This window comes from Sylvia atricapilla, chromosome 2 (assembly GCF_009819655.1).
Source record: "Sylvia atricapilla isolate bSylAtr1 chromosome 2, bSylAtr1.pri, whole genome shotgun sequence".
NCBI lineage: Eukaryota > Metazoa > Chordata > Aves > Passeriformes > Sylviidae > Sylvia > Sylvia atricapilla.
Genome location: NC_089141.1, coordinates 55,592,881 through 55,616,662, shown reverse-complemented (window position 1 = coordinate 55,616,662; position 23,782 = coordinate 55,592,881). Strand labels below are relative to the sequence as shown.

General features: G+C 42.0%; 1 protein-coding gene across 1 annotated transcript; it reads left to right on the top strand.

The window, feature by feature from the left end:
• Positions 1-8,379: 8,379 nt before the first annotated feature.
• On the top strand, positions 8,380-21,920 carry RGCC (regulator of cell cycle). Its single transcript, XM_066313339.1, has 5 exons — positions 8,380-8,477; positions 8,695-8,871; positions 18,182-18,289; positions 19,798-19,860; positions 21,526-21,920. The coding sequence occupies exons 1-5, from the start codon at positions 8,441-8,443 to the stop codon at positions 21,531-21,533; spliced, it is 393 nt and encodes a 130-aa protein (XP_066169436.1). The 5' UTR covers positions 8,380-8,440; the 3' UTR covers positions 21,534-21,920.
• The last annotated feature ends 1,862 nt before the right edge of the window (positions 21,921-23,782 follow it).

The following is a 23,782-nucleotide window of genomic DNA, read 5'->3' as shown; positions in this document are numbered from 1 at the left end:
ATTGTGGAACTGGCAGCAACAAATAACTGATCAGAAGAAAGTTGTCACTGCACTTGGCTCTTTATTATTAGAGACCCTGTCATGAGCATTGACCATGTTGACAGAAGCCCTGGCCTTCCTGAGGAGCAAGGGGCAGTGGATGTGCTGGTTTGACCAGGTACATGGCCTACCATGATAAAAATTGTCTGCAGAGATCCTCCAAAAACAAGCTATTTCTGTCTCTGGTGACTGCCCCTTTTCCTCTGTTGTCTCTTCCTACTCGCTGAGGGTTTGTAATCTTGCCCTAATGACAGGAAACACATCTGTGCCAAGTGTGGCACCCTGCTGTCTAAGCGTTGAGTAGGTGTGTGCTCCTTGAATTTGTTTTCAGAGAGACCTATGGCCTAAGTACCCTGGATACAGTGGCACAATACAAATTTTTCTCAGTGCCATGGCAGGATAGATCTGGATGCGCAGAGCTGTGGTTTTTAAGTGTCTACAATGGCAAAACTTCTGCTTTTCAGTGGTGTTTTGTGTTTATGTTTTTAAACTGCTTCCCTCTTGTGTAAGTGCTCTGAACTCTAGTTTTGGATGCGAGTCCTCTTATATAGACATGTAGCTAGTAGAGCTGGGCAGTATGGAGTGAGCAATTCTGAAAGCCTGTTATTTATGAAATAAGAGTTGAAAATAGGAAATGGGCATATGGAAGAAGTTGCTGTCACAGATCCTCCCTCTGGCTGGGAGAATTAGAGCATGGTTTACTTAACTTCCATTTGTGATGAAAACAGGATTCTGCTATGGCTTGTCACAAAAATTATTTGAAGCTGATAAAAATGAGGAAAACACCCAGGGCTCAGTAATGTTTCCTAAAATGAAGTGCAGTTGCCTCACTCAGAGGAAAGGGCTTAATGCGGTACATGGTCCCTGGCTGTAGCTCCGATTCTTCCCATCTACACAATCCCTTGTGCACTGGTAACAGGAGAGGATCCAATGGACTCAAACATTGTTATTTCCCAACCATAAACACGCAAATTCCCGTCCCTTAAAGGAGTGTGAATTACTGGCTAACCAAAGCTCAAGGGTTACTGCTTTTGTTCCACATTTGTGTGGTGACTGACTCAGTGGGGTCCTGGTTTAGGACTAGCATACAGCAACACCAATAACTGAAGAGCGCTCCTGTTCTAATATCTGCAGGCACGTGCCTTCAGCTAACAAGCAGTCTTGGCTTCTCCCTTTGCCTCCTACTGCCTTTCATACAACAGAGCATGGGAGGGAGAGTAAGTCTTGATTTTTTCAGCTTGTTTTGGTAGCTTGCTTCAGTGGATTGGATGGGAACAACACACAACACCCCTTGCCATTCCTAATATCCCCTGTTCTTGTGGCGATACTGGTTTAAGTTTCCTTGGGATTGGTGTAATACACCATAGAAAACTCAAAATATTGGTTTAATAACACAAGGACAAGCAGAAACAACAAAATGGAAACCCATGTACATTTTTAAAAACAAACCAAAAAGCCACCACATAACCCAGAGGGTATTCAGTGTTCCCAGGAAAATCTAATTCAAATTCTTTAGCCAGAAGTGTTTTTATTCCTTTAGATGTGGTCAGTATCTTTTTGGTTAGGTATTTTGGCCACAAGTATTTTTTTATTATCCTTGTAGTTATTAATTGCATGTATTTAGAATCTCTATTTCCTGGCCAGATTTAAGGCTTTGGAAACACAGAGTCCACCAACAGTGTTGGAGAGGAAGTACCAGATGATTGAGCCAAACAGCCTCTGTGTGTGTAAGTGTATGAAATATAATAGAAAAAATAAAAAAGTGTAATTTTTAGTCACAACAAGTAGCATTGATATGCAATATATCTACCAGAAAAATTCGCTACCTTTGATTTTACTAATGAAGAGACAAATTAGGAGAGATGTCTTATTGTTTTAATACATAAGAGCTCTTTTATATGTTTTGCTTTGCAAGGCCTTAAATTTGCTTCCAATGTGGTTTGTGTGTCAGATATTTTTCATGAAATACAAGCCTCTTAAGCCTTAAATTCCCTTTTTTTTTTTCTTGTATGCAATCACCCACTCTTGTGTGAAAACATTCCTTCTCTCTTAGACAAAATTGCCATTTTTTTTCTAAAGTAGCATAGTATCCAGCAATCTTAATTCCTCAATTTATCAACAGTTCAGGGTCAAAGTAGGTGGAAAACAGCAACTGTTTTTCATTTGTATTTGAAATAGTACAAGTTTCGCGATGGAGTGGTAGTCATGAAAGGTTTTGACGCAAAACTGGCAGAAGAGTAAAGAATTCAGTGTCTCAAGTTCCTGATCTGTATATATGGACACTGATATGGTGGCAGCAACATCAGGTAGAGGCAGAGATAGTAGTTTGCCCTGAGTTTGAGCCCACAACTAACACAGGAAATAAATTTCTTACCTTGCATTCATAAATACGCTTTTTCCTTTTTTACCCCCCACACTACACTTTAAAACAGATATTTTTTTTACTAATATTTTTACTTCTTGCTATTGGACTCCTTTGGATGACTTCTGATGAGGGAAGAAGAGCAAATTCTTTCCTCCACTCAGTCTTGTGCAGAGTCTCGTGTACAACCTCCCTGTGCAAAGGATGTGTGCACAGCCTTGTTTTCCTGAAAACAGAGCCAAAGAATGGAGGCAATTTCTTCACCTCTAATTGCCACACAGCACTCCAAATGCCAGGCTTTCTCCCCCTCCTGGCTTACTGCCGTGGTCCCTTTGCTTACATTTTCTTGGCTTTTTGTCCACTTCTCTCTGCTTGTTCTCTGGTGGCTCCTTTGCACTGCAGGGAAAAGGCTACAAGACAACATCCACCTCCTTGCACTGAGATCCACAAACACTAGTACAGCTTTCAAGCAGTGTTTTGGTTGGTTTCTCCAACATCTGAAGTGATCTCACTCTAAAAAGGAGCTCCTTTCCTCCCTGTGTTGCCACTCCTGCATTGGCTATTGCCTATATACTTTACAGTCAGTGCCTTCTCTGTGCAGCTGGATTTTGAGGATTTTCTGATGATGAAGTTTTACTGTGACTTTTAGTGAATTCAAGATTGGAGCTTCCCTCAAACCTGGCTGTAATATCTGTAACAGCCCACTAACTCTTGTAACTCCAATTTTATAATGCAATCCATTCAGTTTGCTTTGCTCCTACACATTCTATTTACAGGATTTGGCGGATGTTTTGTACTAACTAAACAAATACAGGGATCACTGGGAAAAAAAAAAAAAAGTGACCAGTGAGGAAAAGAGGAAAAGGTCTTGTCATCCAGCTCGATATAAAAGGTGTTTCTGCAAATGTGACCAGGAGTTAGGTTGTCTGCAGTTCTCTCTTTTGACCCAAACAGTTAAAATTTATGTTTAAGTCACACTAATGTGAAGAACAACATGCATTCAGGGAGTACTTTCTTGAGTACAGAAGAAAAAAACCTCATGTTTTCAGGTCCAAGACTTTGGTTAGGACCTACATGTCTCTTGTGGAGTTGGGGTATACATTTGGGCTGGCATTCCAGTTCAGAGTTCAGTTTACTCTGAATGAAATTAACTCATAAAAAAAAAAAAAAAAAGAAAAGTGTAGAAACTGAAATCATCAGAAGACAGCTGAAGATAAAATTACTGTGGTCCCAAGTCAAATTGGTAGTATAAACGTATTTTCCATTAAGAGACAGGAGTCCTTTAATTTTTCTCTCAAAAAGGCAGTCAACAGTTATTTTGAAACTCCTTTACCTCTTATTTACTCACTACCATCCCTCTCCTGACCTGAACTTCTCTCCCTTTCCCATGCAGTGCTCAGCCAAAATCCCTTGACCCAGAACATTCAAAGTCTTGAGTGGTTTTGTGTCTCTCTTTACTATGGACAGAAACTCAACATTCAATTCTGTATTCCAATGATGTCAATATAGGTTACAAATCTACTTTATCAGTTTAAACGACTTTCAATTCAGCTACAAAAATAGTGATTAAAGTGCCATAAATATGTTTCGGCATCATTAACTTACTTAAAGACATCCATTCAAAACTCCAAGAGATTCTGCCTCTAGTTACTGAAAGGCAGAGGAAGAGATACAGACCATATCATGTTCACATTTAGGGGGCTAATTTGACAAGCAGAAAATTTAGAAGGATAATGGGCTGGAGAAATTGGCAGAATTCAGCAGAAAGGTGTATAGTTTGCTCACAAGGCTGCAGCTGTGAATGGCTGTGAGCAGGTCCATGAGTTTGCATCCACTGCGCATCAGTCAAGGGTAGAGAGAAAATCAAAAGGAAATGCATCAGTCTGTAATAACTCCAGGTTCCAGTTCAAGGTCTACAGAACGTGTTGGGAGAAGAGAAAGTAAAACCCTGTGAAAGAACTCTGGCAGAAGATTTTTTATTTGACGATCTTTCAAGATTAATATATCACTGTAAGTCACTCACTCTTCCCACCGACAGTGTGGATTGAGCTACAGGTCATAGGCTTTTATTTAGCCCAGCTGGCAGCAAAATTAGCAAAACACCTTGGATGGCAGTGGAGCCTGTGTAAAATGCATGGCTTATCTCTGACAAGGTTTAATTAGGCAGCTCCCCTCATTACAAAACAAGTTTAGCAATTGACTCACATAGGCAATTTCACTTGCAGCGTGAAGGATGAAACAGGCTGAAGTGTCAATCACTCCCTCCCTTCAAACGAGCATCCCAAGGGCAGGGTTGTGATGTACTGCACGGGGAGACAAATTATGCTGGTGATGTTTGGTCTATTCCTGCTCTGCAGCCCAAGGAATTGGGTTTCCCTGTGTGTCAGTCTGGCTGGCACCTGTGCTTTTTCATCCTCTGGCAGTTTTTGTTTTTCTCTTTCATAGCTGTCCTAATTTTGAGTTCCCTTGCTTCCTTCAGCTAGAAGTTTGGCGATGATGGGCTGTTGTTTGTCATTCACAGGTTTCAAATTATCTACTTTAACAACTTGATATTGTTACTTATGTAAAGAATTATTATCTTCATAGACTAATAAGTATTTAAAGACTTCTGGAACTTAAATATTCAAAACTCCAGGCTGCTTCCATGGGCAGGGATCTAGCACTCTGGTTTATGTCTGGTACTAATACCAATGAGAAGACGTGCAGGTTTCACAACACATCTGTTTTTAACTGTGGGAATATGGTACTTACTCAACAGAACTGATATTTTGGGTTATTCTTGATCTTTGAAGTGGTGAAAAGAAATAACTCAATGGACAAAAGCTTTTCAGCCATTTCAGATTTGCAAATTCCCCCTTCTGCAATTCCAGTTTCTGTGTATGTGCATATGGTGCTGCACCTGTACTGTGAATTTTAACATATTTCCAGTAAATTTCTCCTTTTTTTTTTTTTTTTTTTTTTTTTTTTTTTTTTTTTTCCTGTTTTATATGAGTGCCTTAGAAATTGTTTGTGGATCTGTGGGCATCTCTCGGCCATGTTTTGGAAGCAACTAGATTATTCAACCTGCAGCATCAATGCCTTTTTAAATCCATTCTAGGAATCTCTTTGGTGTAGCAACACAATGTGTTGTGTCCCAAATTACCCCATGCTTCATTTGGAAAGCTAGTACTTCATGAGCCTTGCAGCTTGGCTATATCAAAGTGCCTGCTTTAAAAGCCTTTCCCTGAAGCGTATTTACAGGCAGGATTTGTTGATTTAAACAGCTGTGTGGTTCACGAGTTTGTGAGGTTAAAAAAAATGCAGTAGGAAACCACTGTAAACATCGTGTCACCAGCTGAGGAGGATCTGGAGACGCTGTGTCGAATGCTCAAGAAGAAATTCACTTTAAGTACAGTTTGGATGGCTGCCTAGAAAATGAGAGGGGTTCAGTAGCTGAGGTTTACATTAGGAGTTACGTTAGATTTTTCTCCCCATAAGCATGAGTAGCCAGGCGTGTCAGCCTGCAGTGTTTCAGGGCACTGCACTTAAAAGTGACTTCTTCGTTTTGCCAGGTGTGGGCTGCTCCTGTTGGCATCTGTGGCAAAAGTGCAGCCAGTTCAGCTGGAGAATGCTGGGGCCTTTCAAGAATATTTATGGATGTGCATGGCTACGTGGTCCATGACATAGAACCAAGAAGCATAAAAGTGAATCTTTGTTTCCTCTTGTATAAACTAATGGTTTACGTGGAGAATTGAAATTCACCAGCTGTCTCACTTGCATTCAGCAGAATCAAGGCTGCTTAGAGAAAACATGAGTATTTGCTGAAAGAAATATTAAGAGATTAGTCTGTGGAACAGTAAACACAGCTAAGTAGTTTTAAGCCCAGGTTGTCTTAAGGAAAGAAGACTTCCCAAACACATGGCTGTAAAGAAAGGAAGTTTATGGAAAAGTTGCTTCAGCATGCCTAGAAATTTTTCTGAAAATGGTCAATTTGAGTGCAAGATAATAATTTAAATAGAATTCTAGTGATAATTCTTATATCACTACAGGGAAACAGTTGGTTTTTCCCCCTACCTATCTACACTCTCCTTTTATTAGCTCCCTGAGCTGAGCCCATCCAACTCGATTCAACAGAAAATCCCTCACTTTCTTGCTGGATTAGTTTTCTGCTGTTCTAATGTGTTGAATTGGCCCAGCAACAGATGAGAAAAATCTGCTCAAAAGACATGCAGAAGGTCTAGGCCAGGAACACAAAAAGAGAGAAGTAGGTGGGTCATTCCCCTTTCCATGGCAGCAAGGCCAAGCAAGGCAAACCTTGTACAGCTTCATTGCCCTTTGTGCTCCTTCTTTGTGATGTGATCTCAGACCTCATCCCAAAAGGCTGTGAGACCGCTTGACCATCTTTATGAGAAACAACAGGAAAGGCACAGGAGGACTTCTAGCCTTTGGTTATCTTGACTGTATTCCTCAGAAAATGTATTTCTCAGATTGAAGCCTAACCTCAAACACCTTTTGCCCCTAAGCCAGGCTGTGCTATAGACCAAGCACCAGCACTTGGTGGGGATGTGTGGTACAGGTAGGGTTGATCATATGTAATTGAGCAAAAGAGATTTGACATCAGCTGCAGGGCCAGGCCCTTGTCTTTCTGGGCTGTGAGCTGTGCCTAGTCACGTCCTTGACAGTTCCCCTTTCTGCCTTGCATCCATTGTCTTTCATCCTGCTTGTGCTATTGACGTCATGCCCTTGTATCTCCTTGTCCCCTACTTTTTAACCTCGCTTTCCATCTGTGTCACTGAGGTCTTTAAAAAGGATTGTTTGTAGACACTTTTATTAGCAGAAAGAAAAACAGAGGAAGACCACAGAGAGGAGGAAGCCACAGAATAAATAATAATTGAACTTCGCCATGAGAGCTTCTTTTGATTCACTGCAAAAATAAATAAAAGCCTCCATGTCAGCCAGTAAGGAGAGGTGAACAGATCTGTTTTATTGTCTAGAACATTGTTTTTCTCATTTTGTATCTTGCAGGAGCAATGACAGCATGTCTGAAAATGTCAAAAAGTTTCAGAGATGTTTTTTCTTACCTCTCCCTGACTCTTCTAATTCTAAATATTTTCATTAGCACACAAACATAACCAGAACTCCTGATGCATTCTCATGGAATAGCACCTGATATCTGTTTTCAGTATTTCTAGCCATAAACAAATATGACCGAGCCTTCCCCAATGAGTATTTAACAGAACTGGTGTTTTAGCTGCTCAGACAGCTTGCATTTAAAATTAACAAGAGACCGCACAAGAGCAACACTCCGTAGCTATGGCATGTATAAACATCAGGTTTACCTGACTTCAGGACAAGCGCTAGAATCTTCCCCTAAGAACAAGGAAAGCACTCCAGACAACATCCTGGCTGATGCACCTGGGGCCGCGACTCCCTGTGCCTGAGCATTCCCTACATGTCCCCTGCCACCTGCTCTTCTCCTCGCGTCATCCTCTGGAATTTACTGGTCCAGCTGGTCCATGGCCGCGCCCGCTGCTCACCAATGTACGGAGCAGGGCAATAGCCACAGACAGATGCCAGCACAGTGCCACGGGGGTGGGCAAGGACGGGGCTCCCGGGGGTGGCCGAGCAGCACTGCTGTCACATGCAAAACCACGGGCTCACTGCAAGCGAGCTGCTGCCTCCTCGTCGTGCTGTGTGCCCCGTCCTGCTGGCAGTCACGGGGCTGGGTAAGGCTGCCCCAGTCCTGTGTTCCCGTCCGGCGCTGACTCCCGCTGTATCCTCCCTCCGCAGCAGCCCGGCACACACGCGGCGCTGGGCTCCCGAGGGAGCCGCACTCCCGGCGGCGGGGGGCGGCCACAGGCGACACTTCCCGCTGGCGGCGGCGCTCCTGCCGGCCCTGCGGCCGCTGGGACACCCGGCCCGGGGCACCTGCACCGCCCGGGGGCCGCCCCCGGCCCGCTCCGCCCCGGCCCGGCCGCGCTATAAGAGGGGCGGCGGGGCCGGGCGCCCTCGCTGGCGGCGGGAGGCGGCAGCGGCGCCGGGGCATCTCCGCCCGCCGCCATGAAGTCTCCTGCAGCCCAGCGCCCGGCCGGGCCAGGTGGGAGCGGCGGGCTGAGGGGGCGGGCGGGACCCCTTCCCTCTCCCTCCCCGCTCCCTTCCCTCTCCCCTCTCCCTTCCCTCTCCCCTCTCCCTTCCCTCTCCCTTCCCTTCCTTTCCCTCCGCCGGGGTGGGGGCGCCGGGGGCGGGCGGGGGCCGGGTCGGGTCGGGCAGGTCCGGTCCGGTCCGGTCCTGACGCCGCTGCCGCCGCCCGGCAGTGCCGGGGGAGGACGGCGGGGACCTGGCGGAGGCGCTGGGCGAGTTCGACGCGGTGCTGGCGGAGTTCTCCTGCCCCGCCGGCCGGCGCCGCTTCTACTACGGCGAGCACCTGGAGCGCATGAAGCGGCGGAGCAGCGCCAGCGTCAGCGACGGCAGCGGCCTCAGCGACTCCGAGAGTGAGTGTCCGTCGGTCCGTCCGAGCCGGCTGTGCCGGTCCGGGGGCGGGGGGCGGCCGGCGGCCGGGAAGCGACGCTCCAGAGCGGGTGTTAAACCAGCACGTCCCCCTCTTTGAGAGAGGCAGGCATTCGGGAGCAGGAACCCGCCTGTTTCTGTAAAAGCGCTGCCTTCTCGGTTGTCTTCTGGGTTAGAAGTCGCAGGGATGCATAGTCTGGTTTTACTCGCTGGCGTTGCTGGACTGGAGCCTAAAAAGCTGTCTCTGGGAGAAGGTCGGGCTGCCGGCCGGCTGCGGGACACCGGGACGTCCCGGTATGTGCAGTGAATGATGTCCCTTAGGCTCACAGGGGCTGTCCGCTGGGTCTCGGTAACCAGAATCACCTGGACAGAGCGATCGAGCCAAAATGTGCTTTCCACGACAGGTGGAAACTCACCCAGATTTCCCGTTGTAAGAATGGTTGTCCATTCATCCACCCGGATGGACGACAGTGTTATCACTGTTTCAGAGGTGCTGATTTTAAAGGTACCTTGTGCCCAAGTACACTAGATGTATATGAATGGTGTGTGCAGAACATGGAACAGGAGGGGCAGAAAGCTACTTGAAACAAGAAAATATAGAATTGGAACTAAATTTTTTCTAGTTTATTTGGAAAAAAGTTCAACCTTTCTTACTGGCTTTACTAATCACGGAGAGAAAAAAAAAATCTTTCCTCTTCCAGACAGTGAGGCTGGAGACTGCTGTTCTCTTTGAGAGCAGTAGGTTACTTTCTCAGAAGTAAGTCCTGCTAAATTCAAACTATAACCAGTTTTGTTGGTTCAGGTTTTGTGTTTGGTGTTTTTTTTATTTGTTTGATTTGGGTTTGTTTTAAGTTCCTAACTATATGGGAAGCTTGATGAAACTTAACTGTTTTGCAGCTATTTATAAGAAGACTGCGCCTCTAATTTCTTTTCTGCCTCTTTATCAGTTCAGGGACTCAAGGTGCAGTTCTGTTGATTTAGTGCTTAAACCCTGACGCTATCTTGCTAGTACTTCAGCTGTGAGAGCATAGATTCTCCAGATTATTAGACCCCTTTATTTCATCATCATGGATGTAATTCATTTTTGTTGACAGGTATTGTTTTACCTGCTCTGAACTTGGATACCTTGCCTAGCAGTGCCTTTGGATTTTTTTCTGTGGAAGTACATGGATTAAGATCCTATTTCTCTGTTTTATCATGTAGTGAGTGTAGAACTCCTAAGAGTCTCTCTACCTCCAAGGAAGATTTAGAATTGTGTGCCCAATTTAAACTAAACATTTTTTCTTTTGGATGGCTGAGGGTGTGTAAGGTGAAATCTGCCTACACTGAGTCAAACTGGCAGCCTTGGTGTTGCTATTTCTTGTGCAGTCTTCGTTGTTGTGATATGTTAACCTCTCACATACACTTACTGTGTCTCACAATTGAGACACTTGTAATGACAGAGTGAAATAATCTACTGTTGAGAAAATTCTAAAAACCCCAATCCAGTATCTAGAATTTATTCTTATTGTGTGGAGAAATGCTAAGTAACTACAGATAGGTACCTGCTATGGTTCAAAAAACTTAAATCTTGAAAACTGCTTAAAATTGCTCTTTTGGAATTGACAAGAAGGATCCTTGGATGAAGATGACAGTGCCGTCTGGCAGGGCAGAAGGCTTGGTGAGAAAACAGCACGCTCATGTAAACAGGCAGATCAGATCTGCAGGCAGATCTGGAAAATAAAAATCTGTGTGGCAAATCCACATGGATATAGGCTGAAGGCAATAGTGGGGTAATAGGATAGATGGGGTTTGATGGCTCTATACAAAGCCCTCAAAGATCTTGTATGAGGAACTTGTCAAGTTTTCAAATCCTGTCCCATGCCTGAGTTCCACCCTTGGTGATGCATCACATGAAAGGCGGCTCTGGAGAAGTTGAAATCCCTGCCTTCTGGACACTGGCATGTAAGGGACCAGGACAGTGCACCAGAGTCTATGAGGATATGTTTAAGGGAAAGCAAACAAAACCACCTAGCTGTGCTCATGGCTCAGGAAAGGCCTGGTAAAATACTTCTTACTAAAGGAGTCGTTCAGTGCAGTCAACTTTTTATTTTGAAGTTAGGGTAGGATTGGAGAGGAATTGTGGATTTATGAAGGGCGCCTTTTATAAAACAGACTCTAGTGTCTGATGTAATCCAGCTACACTCCCTACATCTATTTTAAGAATAAATGCAGGGAGTTGCCTACTTACCCAGGTTTGTTCAGTTCAAACTCAAGTATTTCTTGAGTTTATTTTCCCTTTGATTTCTATAATTTAGTGTTGGCCAGTGTAGTGCTGAATTCATGACACTGCTCTTCCTGTGATAAGGCTTAGGTTAAAATATCACTGCAGAATCAAGGGGTAACTGGGCTGAAAGAGTAAGTTCTGATAACACGAATCTTTAAAAGCCAATTTATCTGCAGGTAGTTTGACTGATCATCTTGTTCATGAAGATTCATTACATCTTTGCAAAATCCTGTTATCCAGTGCCAAGACTGTTGCAAGTACACTTTATCATGTGTGTATAGAACAGTTCAGACTATTGTGTTTTAGTGCTATCTGTTGTTTGCTGTTCAGTCTAATCCTCCTAACTGATGTGTGGCTGAAGGTTAGGCATATGTATCTTTTGGCCACTCCTGCAGTGATATCTTTCCACTCAGGATGGAACTGTAAGGGCCGGAAACATTTTAAATTGTTGCAACTTTGTTTTTCAGTTTTCAGTTTTCTGAATCAGCCTTAAATTAAGTTTCATGAGAAGCTACTAACAGATGTCGAGTGGTTGTACTTGAACAATACTGTTTAGTAGGGTAAGGAAAGCCTTTCTTCTCCTGGGGTTTCTGCCATGAGCGTGAGCTCATTCAATTCAACAGAAAAGTTTACAGAAGACCTCTGTCAATGCAATTAGCCCTGCAAATACTCTGTTATCCCTGAAAATCTCCTGCGGGAGCTAGCTCCAAAAGTACTACTTTAAATTCTTGTATTACATATTTCTGGCTCTTGAAAAAAAGGTAGGGTTTTGAAGACACTGTGAAAAATGGGTCCAATAGTACTTTATTCTCCCACATCTTGTCCTGTCATTTGACTAAATGGTCTTTGGCCGTGGTTAAGCCTTGTATGTAGCACAATGGACTCTAGACCCTGCAGTAACAGAGAGGCTCCTGCTGCAGATGTGTGTGCAGATGATCTCAGCCCACGAGTATTACATTAACCACCACAGCTGACTGGGTCACTGCTGGAAATCATGATGCAACTGCTAGTTACCCCAACATTCCAAAGCTTCTGGGCTGTGAGTGAGTACCAGTTCTGTTTCAGCTTGATGTATTCAAACAAATCAGTGCCTGGCAGCTTCTTCTTTGGGTTATTAATCATGCTGGAACTTCTAAGCTGAGGATACTTTATAACTCTTTGCTATTCACAACATATCTTGGCTGTGATAAAGGGGGATTTGTGCTAGAGTGCTGTGTTGGCAGAAGCCACTAGTGTAGATGCAGCTGTGTTAATGAACTTACAGATAGCATTGTCTTCTGGTGTCAGGGTAAGCTTGCAGAGAGTGCAGGCTTGCCTGTGTAAAATGCATGCCCAGTCAGTGCAGAGTGCCAGTACAGTATATGGCAGTGTCAGGACAGTCTTCCAAGTTTAGGCTTAGGATAATGAATGGGAAGTTGGACTTTATGAGAGGTTGAGAAGGGAAGTGCTTTAGTGTTTCTTGGGCCAAAGTTACAGTAACACTGAAAAGCTACATTCGTTGTCCTGCTCTCAGAAATGTTTGACACTTGTAGCCCCATGTTTTCTTGAGGCAGGTTTAGATTCCTGCCTCTCTGTTAAAAGCATTGCAAAATAAATTCTTCAGTTCAGTTCTTGTGCTCATACAGCCAACAGTGTTTCTTTGTAGTTATTTTTAGGGGTAAGTAAATGGTTTCTGAGCAATGTCTCATGGCTTTTAAACACAAGAAAGGAATCCTGAGTGTATCTAGGAGCCCTAATTTTATGATTTAAAAATCAAGTAGGTGCAGGGGTTGAGCAGGATCTTTTAACACTCAGTGCCTGGTGTAGTGCCAGCACTTGTGTTTACATAGATGTGGCTGTGGATGTCTCCATGTGCTCATGCTAATGCCTAGGCTATCCAGAGGTGAAGCATCAGCCACTGTTAGTACTGCAGCACTCACCCTGAAAAACTTGTTTATGCTGTCAGTCTTGTTATATGTGACCATAAAGAAGGCAAAGAAAAAGGCAACAGAAATGACTGAAGATGTAAAATATTTTCCAAATGCTTAAGTAGTCTGAGAGTGTCAGGCAAAAAGATGTTTTAGGTGGGACAAGACAGTCTTCACTTTCTTAGGAAAGTGACTGCTACGTCACTAGTATGAAGAAATCAAATGAAATTGGCATATTTCAAAGAAATGAGGTGTTTTCTCTTTAATGAACAGTTAAAGATATTGCCTTAAGGTATTATTGATGTCAAAGGTTTGCATACTCAAAAATAACTTGATAAAATCCCAGCAGGAGGGATGGGGCCATTGAGGACTGCTTGGGCTGATGCCACTGCTGTCTCAGGAAGGAGACTGCTATGTGCATTGAGAAAACTTGGTAGAGCTCATCTTGCAACTATCAGTGTGTGGCTGCACCACTCTAAAGCTCTTCACAGGCATCTGCTGTGAGTTGTTGTAAGAGAGGATGTGAAGCAGATGAGCCTTTGGTCTCTGCAGCAAATGCCAGTCTTGTAACATGAAAAGGAGGTAGACTGTGCCTGTGACCTTCCAATGGCTTGTCTCAAACAAGAGGACAATAAAATGCTTGTAATGAAAAAAAAGTCAAGTGAGACTCTTCTGGAGAAAATCTCTCTTATAAAATGATCTGAGAAATAAATTTCTATTACATTACTGGTATGTTCAAGGGGAAGAAAAATTGGAAGTTTCAGGTGCATAGCCTTCTCTACAGGTAATTCAGTGTGCTGAGAAATGCACTTTTTCATAAGATTTCCTATTCTTGTCACTCCAGTTTACTCATTGCTCTTACTCATTAGAAAGGAAGATTAGTCAAGGCAGGCTGGAGTTGGAAACTACCTTGTAGCTCATAAGCATGGGGGTCAGTGGGAAGGTAAGCTTTGTATATGATGAGAAAACATGCTTGTACATCTGGATTTCAGGCTTCCTAGGTCAGTTTTTTGTAGGTCTGTGATTTGAGATCCTTTAAATGATGATGTTTAGATGTGTCAATGGAGAAAAGGTGTCATTTTTGGGTCAGTATTGGAACAGATGTTTGTTAGCTAGGCAAAATCCCCACAAAAATAAACAATGCAGCCAAGTGTAGCTGTGGTGATGGTGATAAAAATAAACACTGTCCTTGGGGGCTGAAACATACACATTGTGAAACAGGCTTTTTGTATCATGACTATTTCTCACTTCTACTGGTGACATTACAATTTCCTTTTTTGTTTGTTTGTTTTTGGTTTCTTTTTAGCAAGGGTGTGTTCTGTTAGGAATTAGTTGTGCAGTCTGCTCATTAAGTGCTGAGTTACTGTTTTATAATGAATTCATGATTTGCAGACACTTGAGTGGACTTGTGAAGCTTCTCTTTGAAAGCCTTATAGGGATGTGCTTTAACTTTTCCCCTAAAACTTTCCCTGCTGAAAACTGCAATAAAAAGTAAAAAATGCAACTCCAGTGCTCTTCAGAATCGTATCTTGAGCCATGGTACTAGAAAGAGCATGATATTAAAGAAGCTACACAGCCGAACTTCTCAGTTGTGTGTTTTAAAATGAAAAGTTTGAGGTTTTCCTCCTTCAGCCCATTACTGCTGGGAGACTTTCAGTTGCTTATTTCATGGGGACATTTCTATATTTACATGGTGTTGCCATGGTTTATTTTGTGGTTTAATCATATACTGGAAAAATGAAGTTATACTAACTACAGATTACTACGCCAAAGTAAAATACACCCATATTTATTCCCACCCCCTAATTTTGCAGTGTAGCTTGACTGATGCAAGTCAACTCACTGACAAAAGTCTCAGATTTTAAGGCTTTTATTTTTTTAAAGAGACAATTTGATTCTTGTAATTTTTTAAACAGCTGAAGTGCCATGGGTTATATATAAACCTAGGGACTAGAATCAATGTACAAAGTGAAAAATAACTAACGAATTACAAACTTAGTAAGAGAGTTTGTAATTTAGCAGTAAGAGAGAAGGAGCTGGATGAGTAAGGACAGCAGCAATGAGATCCCTGGCATCAGCCCCTGGTTATTGGGTTGCAGAGGATGTTGTGTTTGTGTGGCAGTGGAACCCTTCCAAGGGCCATTATTGGAGGTGAATGAGTAAATCTTGGCTTTGGCAGCTGGTAGAGAGCAAGGACTGAAACGTCCTGGCTTTTCCCAGAGCTTTCTGCCCTACAGCCACACTTTGCCAAAGAGGATATTTTTCTGTGGTGGATGTCATAAGAGTACATTGTTTTCAGCAGTTATGGTGACCTTGCTGGTGGAGTCAATGCATTCCTCCTTACATCACTAGAATTTCTGATGCTTGGTAGCATGAATAAGCCACAGTCAGTAGCTAAAGTGTATTTTTGCTTTGAGAAAGATATATGTTGATATTTTCCTGAAACTATTACAATCCATCAGAAGATAACGCTGCTATATGAAAACATTTCCCCTTTTGAAAGTGGAAGAAAAACATTCAGAGATTTAAAGCAACAGTTTTGTCATATTTTCTTTGCCCAGTTGCAAATATTTCCCAGCATAAGGTTTGTGGAAGCCAGTATGAAATAACATTTTTCTGATGTCAACCCAGCCTTGCAACATTTGGTGTCTGGATGTTAGTAGCAGAGATTTCACATTAAAAGTATACTCAGATTTATAACCATAGTTTTCTGTATTTTTTGTTAATTCAATGAGCTGTAAAACCTTTAAAATATGAATTCATTTGGAAATTCTTGTTCTCCTCTTTGCAAATAAATAGCCTGGAAAATGTTTTATCTTTAGTCTGTTCTGTCAATGGTTCAGTGAATTACAGTCTTGGCTCCAGCACTGTTTGTGAGAGCTATTACAAGTTACTTGGCTTTTTGGTGACGGTAGGGGTTTTGTCCTGAACAGCCAGAATTTTCCATTCTGTGTTTCTTAGTCACTGAGGTTTGCATCTTGGCTAAAAAAAAAAATGTGGCCTTAGTAGTTAATTGTTGTTTAAACTGATTTCAGAGGAAATTTGCCATACCTTTAATGGAGAGAAAGTATCAGTTAATGTACAGGGTTCATGTGGTGTAGTACAGCACTGGTGGCACACATCATTGCAAAGCACTACCAGATTTTTTTTTCACCCTTAGGTTATTTTTTTTTCCTGTTTCTGAGAGATACTTTTAAAATGGCTTATCTTTTCCCTCCCATTTTTCTATCTAAAATTATCTAATTTCTGCAGTGTATTCATGAAGCCTTTCTTGCATTTGAAGTTTCTAGTAGCTTGGTTTTGATTTTCTGAAGTTTAGAGAGAACACCACTTCTTAAGAGTGAAGATAAAGAAATTGCAGCTAGAGGGTAGTTTGAAGAAGCATACCCACCTCTGTAAACAAGAAATACCAAGTGGTGGCTGACCAGGTGGCAATAGCCAGGTCACAGATGTCAGTCACGGTCACATGTGTTTGCCAGAACAGCATCTGAGATGATGTCAGGGGAAATGGGAAGATACAGCACAGTGGTAGGCCAAAATGCTGGGAAAGGGGAAAGTATTCCAGGTCGAACCTTTTCCCCCAAGCATTTTTAGTGTGTATTGTAACAGAGGTGAGCTTGGAAGCTGGCACAGAACAAACAAATCAGCTTTTTATGGCTGAGGAAGGATCTGAGAGGCTTTGTAGGTGCAGTTGTCTAGTCTGACTTGTCACTGTGCCTTGTCTGCTCCTGTGGAAGGTGCTTTTGTACTGGAAAGGACAGCAGGCTAGAGGAGGTGGGGTGTGGGCACACACTCTTCTTCCCAAAGACAGCTGAATGTGAGACAAAGGAGTAGTCTGTGAGAGGATGGTCTCAGTGTCTGACATCTGGAGATATCCAGACATTCAGTGGAGGTGTAGCTGTGCCCATCTTGGCAAGGCAAGCTGTGGTCCTGCCTCCTTGTGCCAATTCATCAAGACACCCTTAATTTGGCTAAAGCAATCCTCTCCTGGCACAGCAAACGGGACAGTCATCCAAGGAAGTGTGACAATTCTCTCTTGAATGGACTTGGTGCTGCAGTGTGGCCACCTCCCAGGCTGTGGCTCGAGGGGCAAGTGCTGTGTGTGCTGAAGGGAGCAGAACTGCTGGCCTCAGTGGAAAGCAGTGGTAGATATTAATATATTAATGATATAATATATTAATAAGACCTCATATATTGACATACATTGAAGTCCTAGGAAATGTGCCAAGTAAATGGAGACCATGGACATGTTTGTATCATAATGGTGTCTTTTTGTGAAACTACAGTTTTCAGGTCACTGGCCTGAAGCTGCAAGACCAGCAGCTTCAGTGTCTCTAGCAGGATGACAATGCCCCCTTCCAGTGGGGCCAGGGCTAACACTTGGGGTGCCCTGTACATAAAGATACTTTTTGATGCTTTTTTGCCTTAAGGCCTCCTCTAAAATACAAGAACATCAAAATGGTATTGGGGCCTTTTCTATTCCTTTCCAGGGCATATAAGGCTTTCTCTGAAATATCACCTAAAATGAAATTGCAGGATGTCTTGTGTACTGGTGTACTGCTTAATGAACTCCAGAGACTCACAGAATAAAAGAATTAAAAATGCTGTACCCAAAGCAGCAGAGTAATGTATGGAGAAAGGGGTGTGCTTGCTTTGGGGGTAAAGGACAACACTAAATGTATTCTTTATTCTGGGGGGCTGTCCTTGTCCTGGAGCTCTCTATTCAGGGTTTTTTGGTAACTTTTAAAAAAACTTAGGTAACATTATATCCCAGAATATTGTGAATTAGGCAGGTCCTACCAGGTCTAATTTTGCTGATGTGGGATAATTGTAATTTCTGTTTAATTTTTCAAATGGATGCTGACTTCAGGGAAAGCCAACACTTTCCTTACTGGGGAAGAGGATGAGCCTAGGGCTGCTTTCTTTTTAACAATAGGAGTGGGAGCAGCAGCCTTCGCACAATAAAGTGTTTATTTATTCACTTCTCTGGTTTTGAAGACTTTAAATTTGAGCTCTACAGACACTGAAGTTTGTATAGGAAAGGTTGCATTTTGGGTTTCAACTATATAGTGAACTTGCAGAAGGTGTCAAATTTACTTTATAATGTTGCTTTTTTTACAGGTGCAGATTCCCTCTACAGAAATAGTTTCAGTCTCAGTGATGAAAAGCTCAACGCTTCAACTGCATCTACTCCAAGCTTGCCATCCCCTTCAGTAACTCCTTGTAAAGGTATCTTAGTTTTAACTGTTGGCATTTCTTCCTAATTCTCAATTATATGGGCTTCTTCCTAGGAGGCAGGATTCACATGCTTGCATGGGCTTTTTTTTTCTTTTGGTGTTTGTTTGTTTTGGTTTTTGTTTGTTGTTTGTTTGTTTTAATAACAACAAAACTAACGATTAGTGTTGAGCAGACTACAGATCCAAGTATTGTTGTCTTGATTATAAATAGCAATAGCATTCTGTATCTGCACTTTGCAGGTGGCCTGCCAACTCTTTCAGTTTTGAAACATTGAGCTAAAAAAAAATAGACTTTTCTGGCTGATAGGGATTAGTTATTAACTTGTGTTGCTTCTTTACTGAAACAACTAAGTGGTTTAAGTGTCCCATTTATCTGTAAAAATGCTAAGCCTGAATGCAGGGGTAGAGGAACTCCACTGGAGCCATATGCTGCCGTTTAAGGTAACACAATTACTCAGATCCATACAGACCTTACACAGCGCTTATACAAGCCATATGTTAGCAATTCCTTCCTGCTTTGAAGCTATGCTGTTTCAAAGAGGCTTCTGTCTTGCAGCTGATCTAACTTCCGAGGCCAGTGTTTCACTCAGGTTAACTTGGATTAACTCTGGATCAGACATGTCGATAAGTGAACACACATATGCACTACATGGTGCTTTTGTTACAGCTGCCCTCTTCAGGTGCACGTTCAATAGCCTTTTATACTTTCATATCTTTTCCACACCGACCAGTCACAAAAAACCAAGGTAAATGCTTTCAATTAGTGGGATATTAGGGAGGAATAATGAGTAACAGTTTCTATGAAGTAGCAAAAAAAGTTCAGTTAAACTGACAGGAAATATTTGGTGAAGAATTACACTAGAGGACAAGGTGCTCTTCCTGATGGGAAGACAGAAAGAGTTGGAACTGGCTTGGAAAATATCACAGAAATGAGATAAGGAAGCAACTTGCAGTAAAACTAGATTAAATGGAACCAGTGGTGTTGCCAGAAGTGGAAAATCTGGTGGATGTTTGGTTCCAAATTCATAGTGTATGGACCAAGATGAAAGGATCTGGCAGCACAGCAAACCTGTGATATTGACATGATTTTAAGGGGCTGAGATTTGAGTAGGACTGGGAGCTGATTTGGATTGATTAGGGCCATGCATGCAGCATCTGAAGAGATGAAACAGGAAAGATGGTGACTAGCAAAGACATGGATTAGTTGATATGTACCTTTTATTTTTCACTGCAACCCCTTCTTTTTAAGGAGACTATAGAAAGGATTGCTTTGTGTTGCTTCTGTCAAATAGAAAACTGTAAAAGCTAGAATTTCAGTTCAGTCTCCCATGTTCTCTAAGTGCTTTTGGACATTGCAGAATGACCCTACTGAACGCTGCTGACAATAATCCAAGCATGTTTGGTACCCATGAAAATTACTTGAAGGCTCGTGTGTTTCTAGCGTTTCTTCTAGCCAGAGAAACCTGTCATGTCTAAGCAGTATTGGCCCTTGTTTTGCAGCAAAGCTTGGAGACACAAAAGAACTGGAGGACTTCATTGCTGATCTTGACAGAACACTAGCAAGTAAGTAGATTTTTTTAAATTAGTTGCTTGCATCTCACTTGGTTTGTGTTACCGAGAGTGTTGAAAGCCAATGTATAGGGAGAAAGGAAAGGGAAAAACAGAAATAGTTTATATAATGTGGCTTCCTTTTAGTTTGGTAGTTCTGTGGATCATTATCTGGATAAGAAGGTAAAACAGACTAAATTTAGACTTTGCCTGAATTTTCAAGGCATGCAGTTTAGCCTGTGTGACAAAGGCTGAACTCAATGAATCCCTGGTCCCACCTCTGGGTCAGCTGCAATTCACACCCCCTTGACAGTGGACTGATAAATAAACATCAGTTTCTTAAATACTCAAAACTCAGTTTTTAAACTGGTGATCTATTTCTTCATTATAAAGCTAAGTAACTGGGAGGAGTATCTTTAGGTGAGGAAAAATATTTTTGTTGTAGATTTTGCTTATGAAAGAATTAAGGAGCAGATATCTTTATCTGTTGACTTAAACCAAATGTCAAAATCCTGTTTGTGCTTGTCTTTACCAGGAATGGAATTTGAATCACTTTTTCTGCCACTATCTAGAAATTGTATCTTTCAGCTACAGTAATGAATTCTTCATTATGATTTTTAAAGAAAAACAACCAAAAATAGGTTGCCACCTATTGCCAACCATGTGCTCTACCTATTCCTTTTGCTTCTTCCTGTTCTGTTGTAGACACAATACCATTTCTTTTGTGTTTCAGGTTGAAGGGTTTTTTGTGTGGAACTGGGGCTATAGAGCCCGAACCAATAAGTTATAGGACTAGACCTAAATACCAGCATAAACAAAGCCCTCTCAAACTATGAACTGAGAGTTCTATGTATTCATTAGGTATTTTCCCTTCCCTGTGTTTCTTGAAGATATGGATTTAATTCAAGACAGCTGCCCTTATGAGCTTCCTGCTTCCCTGCTGTCTTACTTGTGTCTTAATCCTGGTTTCACTTCTCGTACTTAAAATACATTTTCTAGTTTCCTGTCTGCTGTCATGGATGTAAGCTTGAGCTAACTCCATCTTCACCACTGAAATTTAATTGACCACTCTCCTGAAAAAAATCCAAGTTCTTGAAGATTTGTGTAGGAAAATGAAAGCCCAAACCAGTAAATATTTGCACTGCTGTAAATATCTTGCACAGCCATGTTGCAACTTTGAAGGGGCTGCCTATAATATGTAGGTTTCATTTTTCCCTTGCAAAAGTACATCAAAGGTGAAGGCAGGAACTACCACCTGCTCTAGTGGTTTTGAGCTTTTTTTTGTTTGTTTTTTTTTTGGTTGTTTTTTTTTTTTTTTTTAAATCCCATCTAGACAAATCTCCAGTGATCTCAGCAGAGTTTCATTTGTACAGTGAGGAAGAAGTCCAACTTCCATCTGGTATTTATCATCACATTTTTGAGGAGTTGTGTGTATATGCTTGAGGTCACACAGAACTTCGTACACATACCTTTTCAAGCCTAATGCACTTGTTAGAACAGTACTTGCCTTGTCTCTCTTGCACTCCAGCATTTCAGCTTTCATGTAAACTTAAAAAACCTCCATAATTTGGCTTGTCAGGCTGTCTAGCAAGCTGGGCATAGGCAAGTGTCTGATATGTCAACAGCTTGCAATCTTATTTAATAGAGAGCTTAATGATCTTTCTTGTTCTGTATTTTCAGGTATGTGAAATGAATTTTCAGCCTTGTGCTTGCATGTGAATGTCCTCTGAAGGATGTGAGATCAATCAGTGAGAACTGCTGCACTTGTCTGATAACTTCACTCCCCAAAATACCCTCTGAACATAACCTTTGTGAACTCCTACAATTATTTAACTGGCAACATTGGTTTTGGTTTTTTTGTTGTTTTGGGTTTTTTTTTTCACTTTGCAGCAGATGAAATAAGATAACTTAAATGTTAGAGCTGTATTTTGCTTTAAAATATAGCTTGAATTTTAATTTTAATTTAAAGTTGCTTTTATGCAAATATATTTGTAATTTTATATAGTTGAAAACTTTAATGCTTTTTTCCATTATAATATATTTTTGTATGCAAATAAATCCTGAACTGAAATATAGATGTCTGGAAGCTTCCTATGAACGTGCAAACTCTGAAATACAAGTACAAATTAAATTTTTACTGAAAACAACATGCTTTAAAATATCTTGATAATGGTATATTTCCTGCTAGACAAAATTTGTTATGCTAGTTTAATGTGATTGCTTAAATAAGAGAGCTTTGTACTATATAAAATTAATACAATCAGGAAAATAATAAATTTGGTCAAACAGTTACTTCAGATGTGTGTTAATACAAATGAAATAGCACTGACTTATTTGACGCTTGAATAATAGCACTTATTTTAAACCCTATGTAAAAGTTGGTTTTAAACTCTCAGACCATTTGATGTGAAGCACTCACTATTTGGAAGGTCAGACATTTAGGCCCATCAGTTTAAAGGTGTGGAGGTCCTGTACCGCTGAGAAAATAATTGTGTCTAGATTAAGTACTTCTAACTAATTGTTACTTGTGTACTTCTGACAGCAGGCCCTTGGGTCTGGAACAGTCACCCTCTCTGAAAAGACCTCCTGGCCATCAGTGTGGTGCTGAAAGGGGGAAGGTGAACCTGCATTTTTACAAGGAGCCTGATTCTTTCCACATGCATTAGGCTCTGGGAATGTCATTTTGTTAGCTCTCCTCCAGCTGCTGCAGGCATTACACCTGGCTCTGCTGCCTGTGCTGTGCTCTCCAAGCTGTTCGAGTGAGCTGAGGCTGGGCTGGTTTGAGCTCCTGCCTAGTTTTGACCAAAGCTGTCTCATGAGCAGCTGCTGGAATGGTTCAGTTATTGTGCCCCTTTGATGTGTTATCTTTGAGTGTGTCTGCAGTGTGTGTGTACCTGTGACACTGCTACCTGCTTAGGGCACCTTAAAGGACAGCTTTGGACCTGCCTTCTGCAGCTTGGAGAAATCCTACTGTGTATTTCCTAATAGGAGCACCATAAGGATGGTGCAGATCTGTCTCCCCAGATTTTAGCTTTCCTAAAACTTGACCAAAACATTTGGGTTTTATTAAACACCGTATGATCCCCCCCACCCCCCAGTTTTATTCATTAGTAAGGAGACGAAATTCTCAACTGGGTACATTTTTATGAGTCTCAAAGTCTTGAGGTTGTTGTGTGGGTTTTTTCCTTCTTTCAGGCAGGAGGGCAATGCAAAGTGGAGCAGTATGTGGTGGAGTGTGTTCCTGAAGAGGAAGCATTCCTTTCAGCATTTCCTACTGCAGGGTCTGTTGATAAATTGTCCTTTAGAATAGAAAGGGAGTAAAATTATTTAGGAGGGTAAAGGTTAAATTTCAGATCTTCATATCTGAAGGAAATAGTTATGATTCAGGTTTGAGACAGTGATGTCCTTCTCTGTGGTCTGGGACCTTCTCAGAGGCTCCTGCATAACAGGAACCCCATTATTGGCAGTGTAAAATTAACTGCTGCTATGCTGTGAACATACAGGAGCAATTAATTATTCCTTTTTCTTGCCTCTGTGGAACTTGAGTGTCTGCCCCTCCTCCCCAGTCCCAAATAGGAAGGGATTCCTTTGGCTGGTGTAGGACCTCTGTTAAATGTAGAGACAATGTGTCTTTCAACAGGAGCTGAGGGAAGGGGAACCAGGACAGCAGGGACAAGCTTCTGCTTCCCTTTTGAGAAACATCCTTAGCATAAGGTGTGCTTTTAAACTCACTGGACCAGCAGCAGCAGTTTGGGCTGTTTATCTATCTATATTTTACTGCTAGTTGATAGTGTGAACAAGGGGGTGGCCACTTCAAGTGATCCTGAGGTGGAGAGAGATGGAGAGCTGTTTGCTCCTCTGTTCCTCAGTTGGATTGTTTGAGGCATGAGTTTTCCATTTTACTTCTGCATGTTCAGTTGTTGCTTGATCCTGTTGA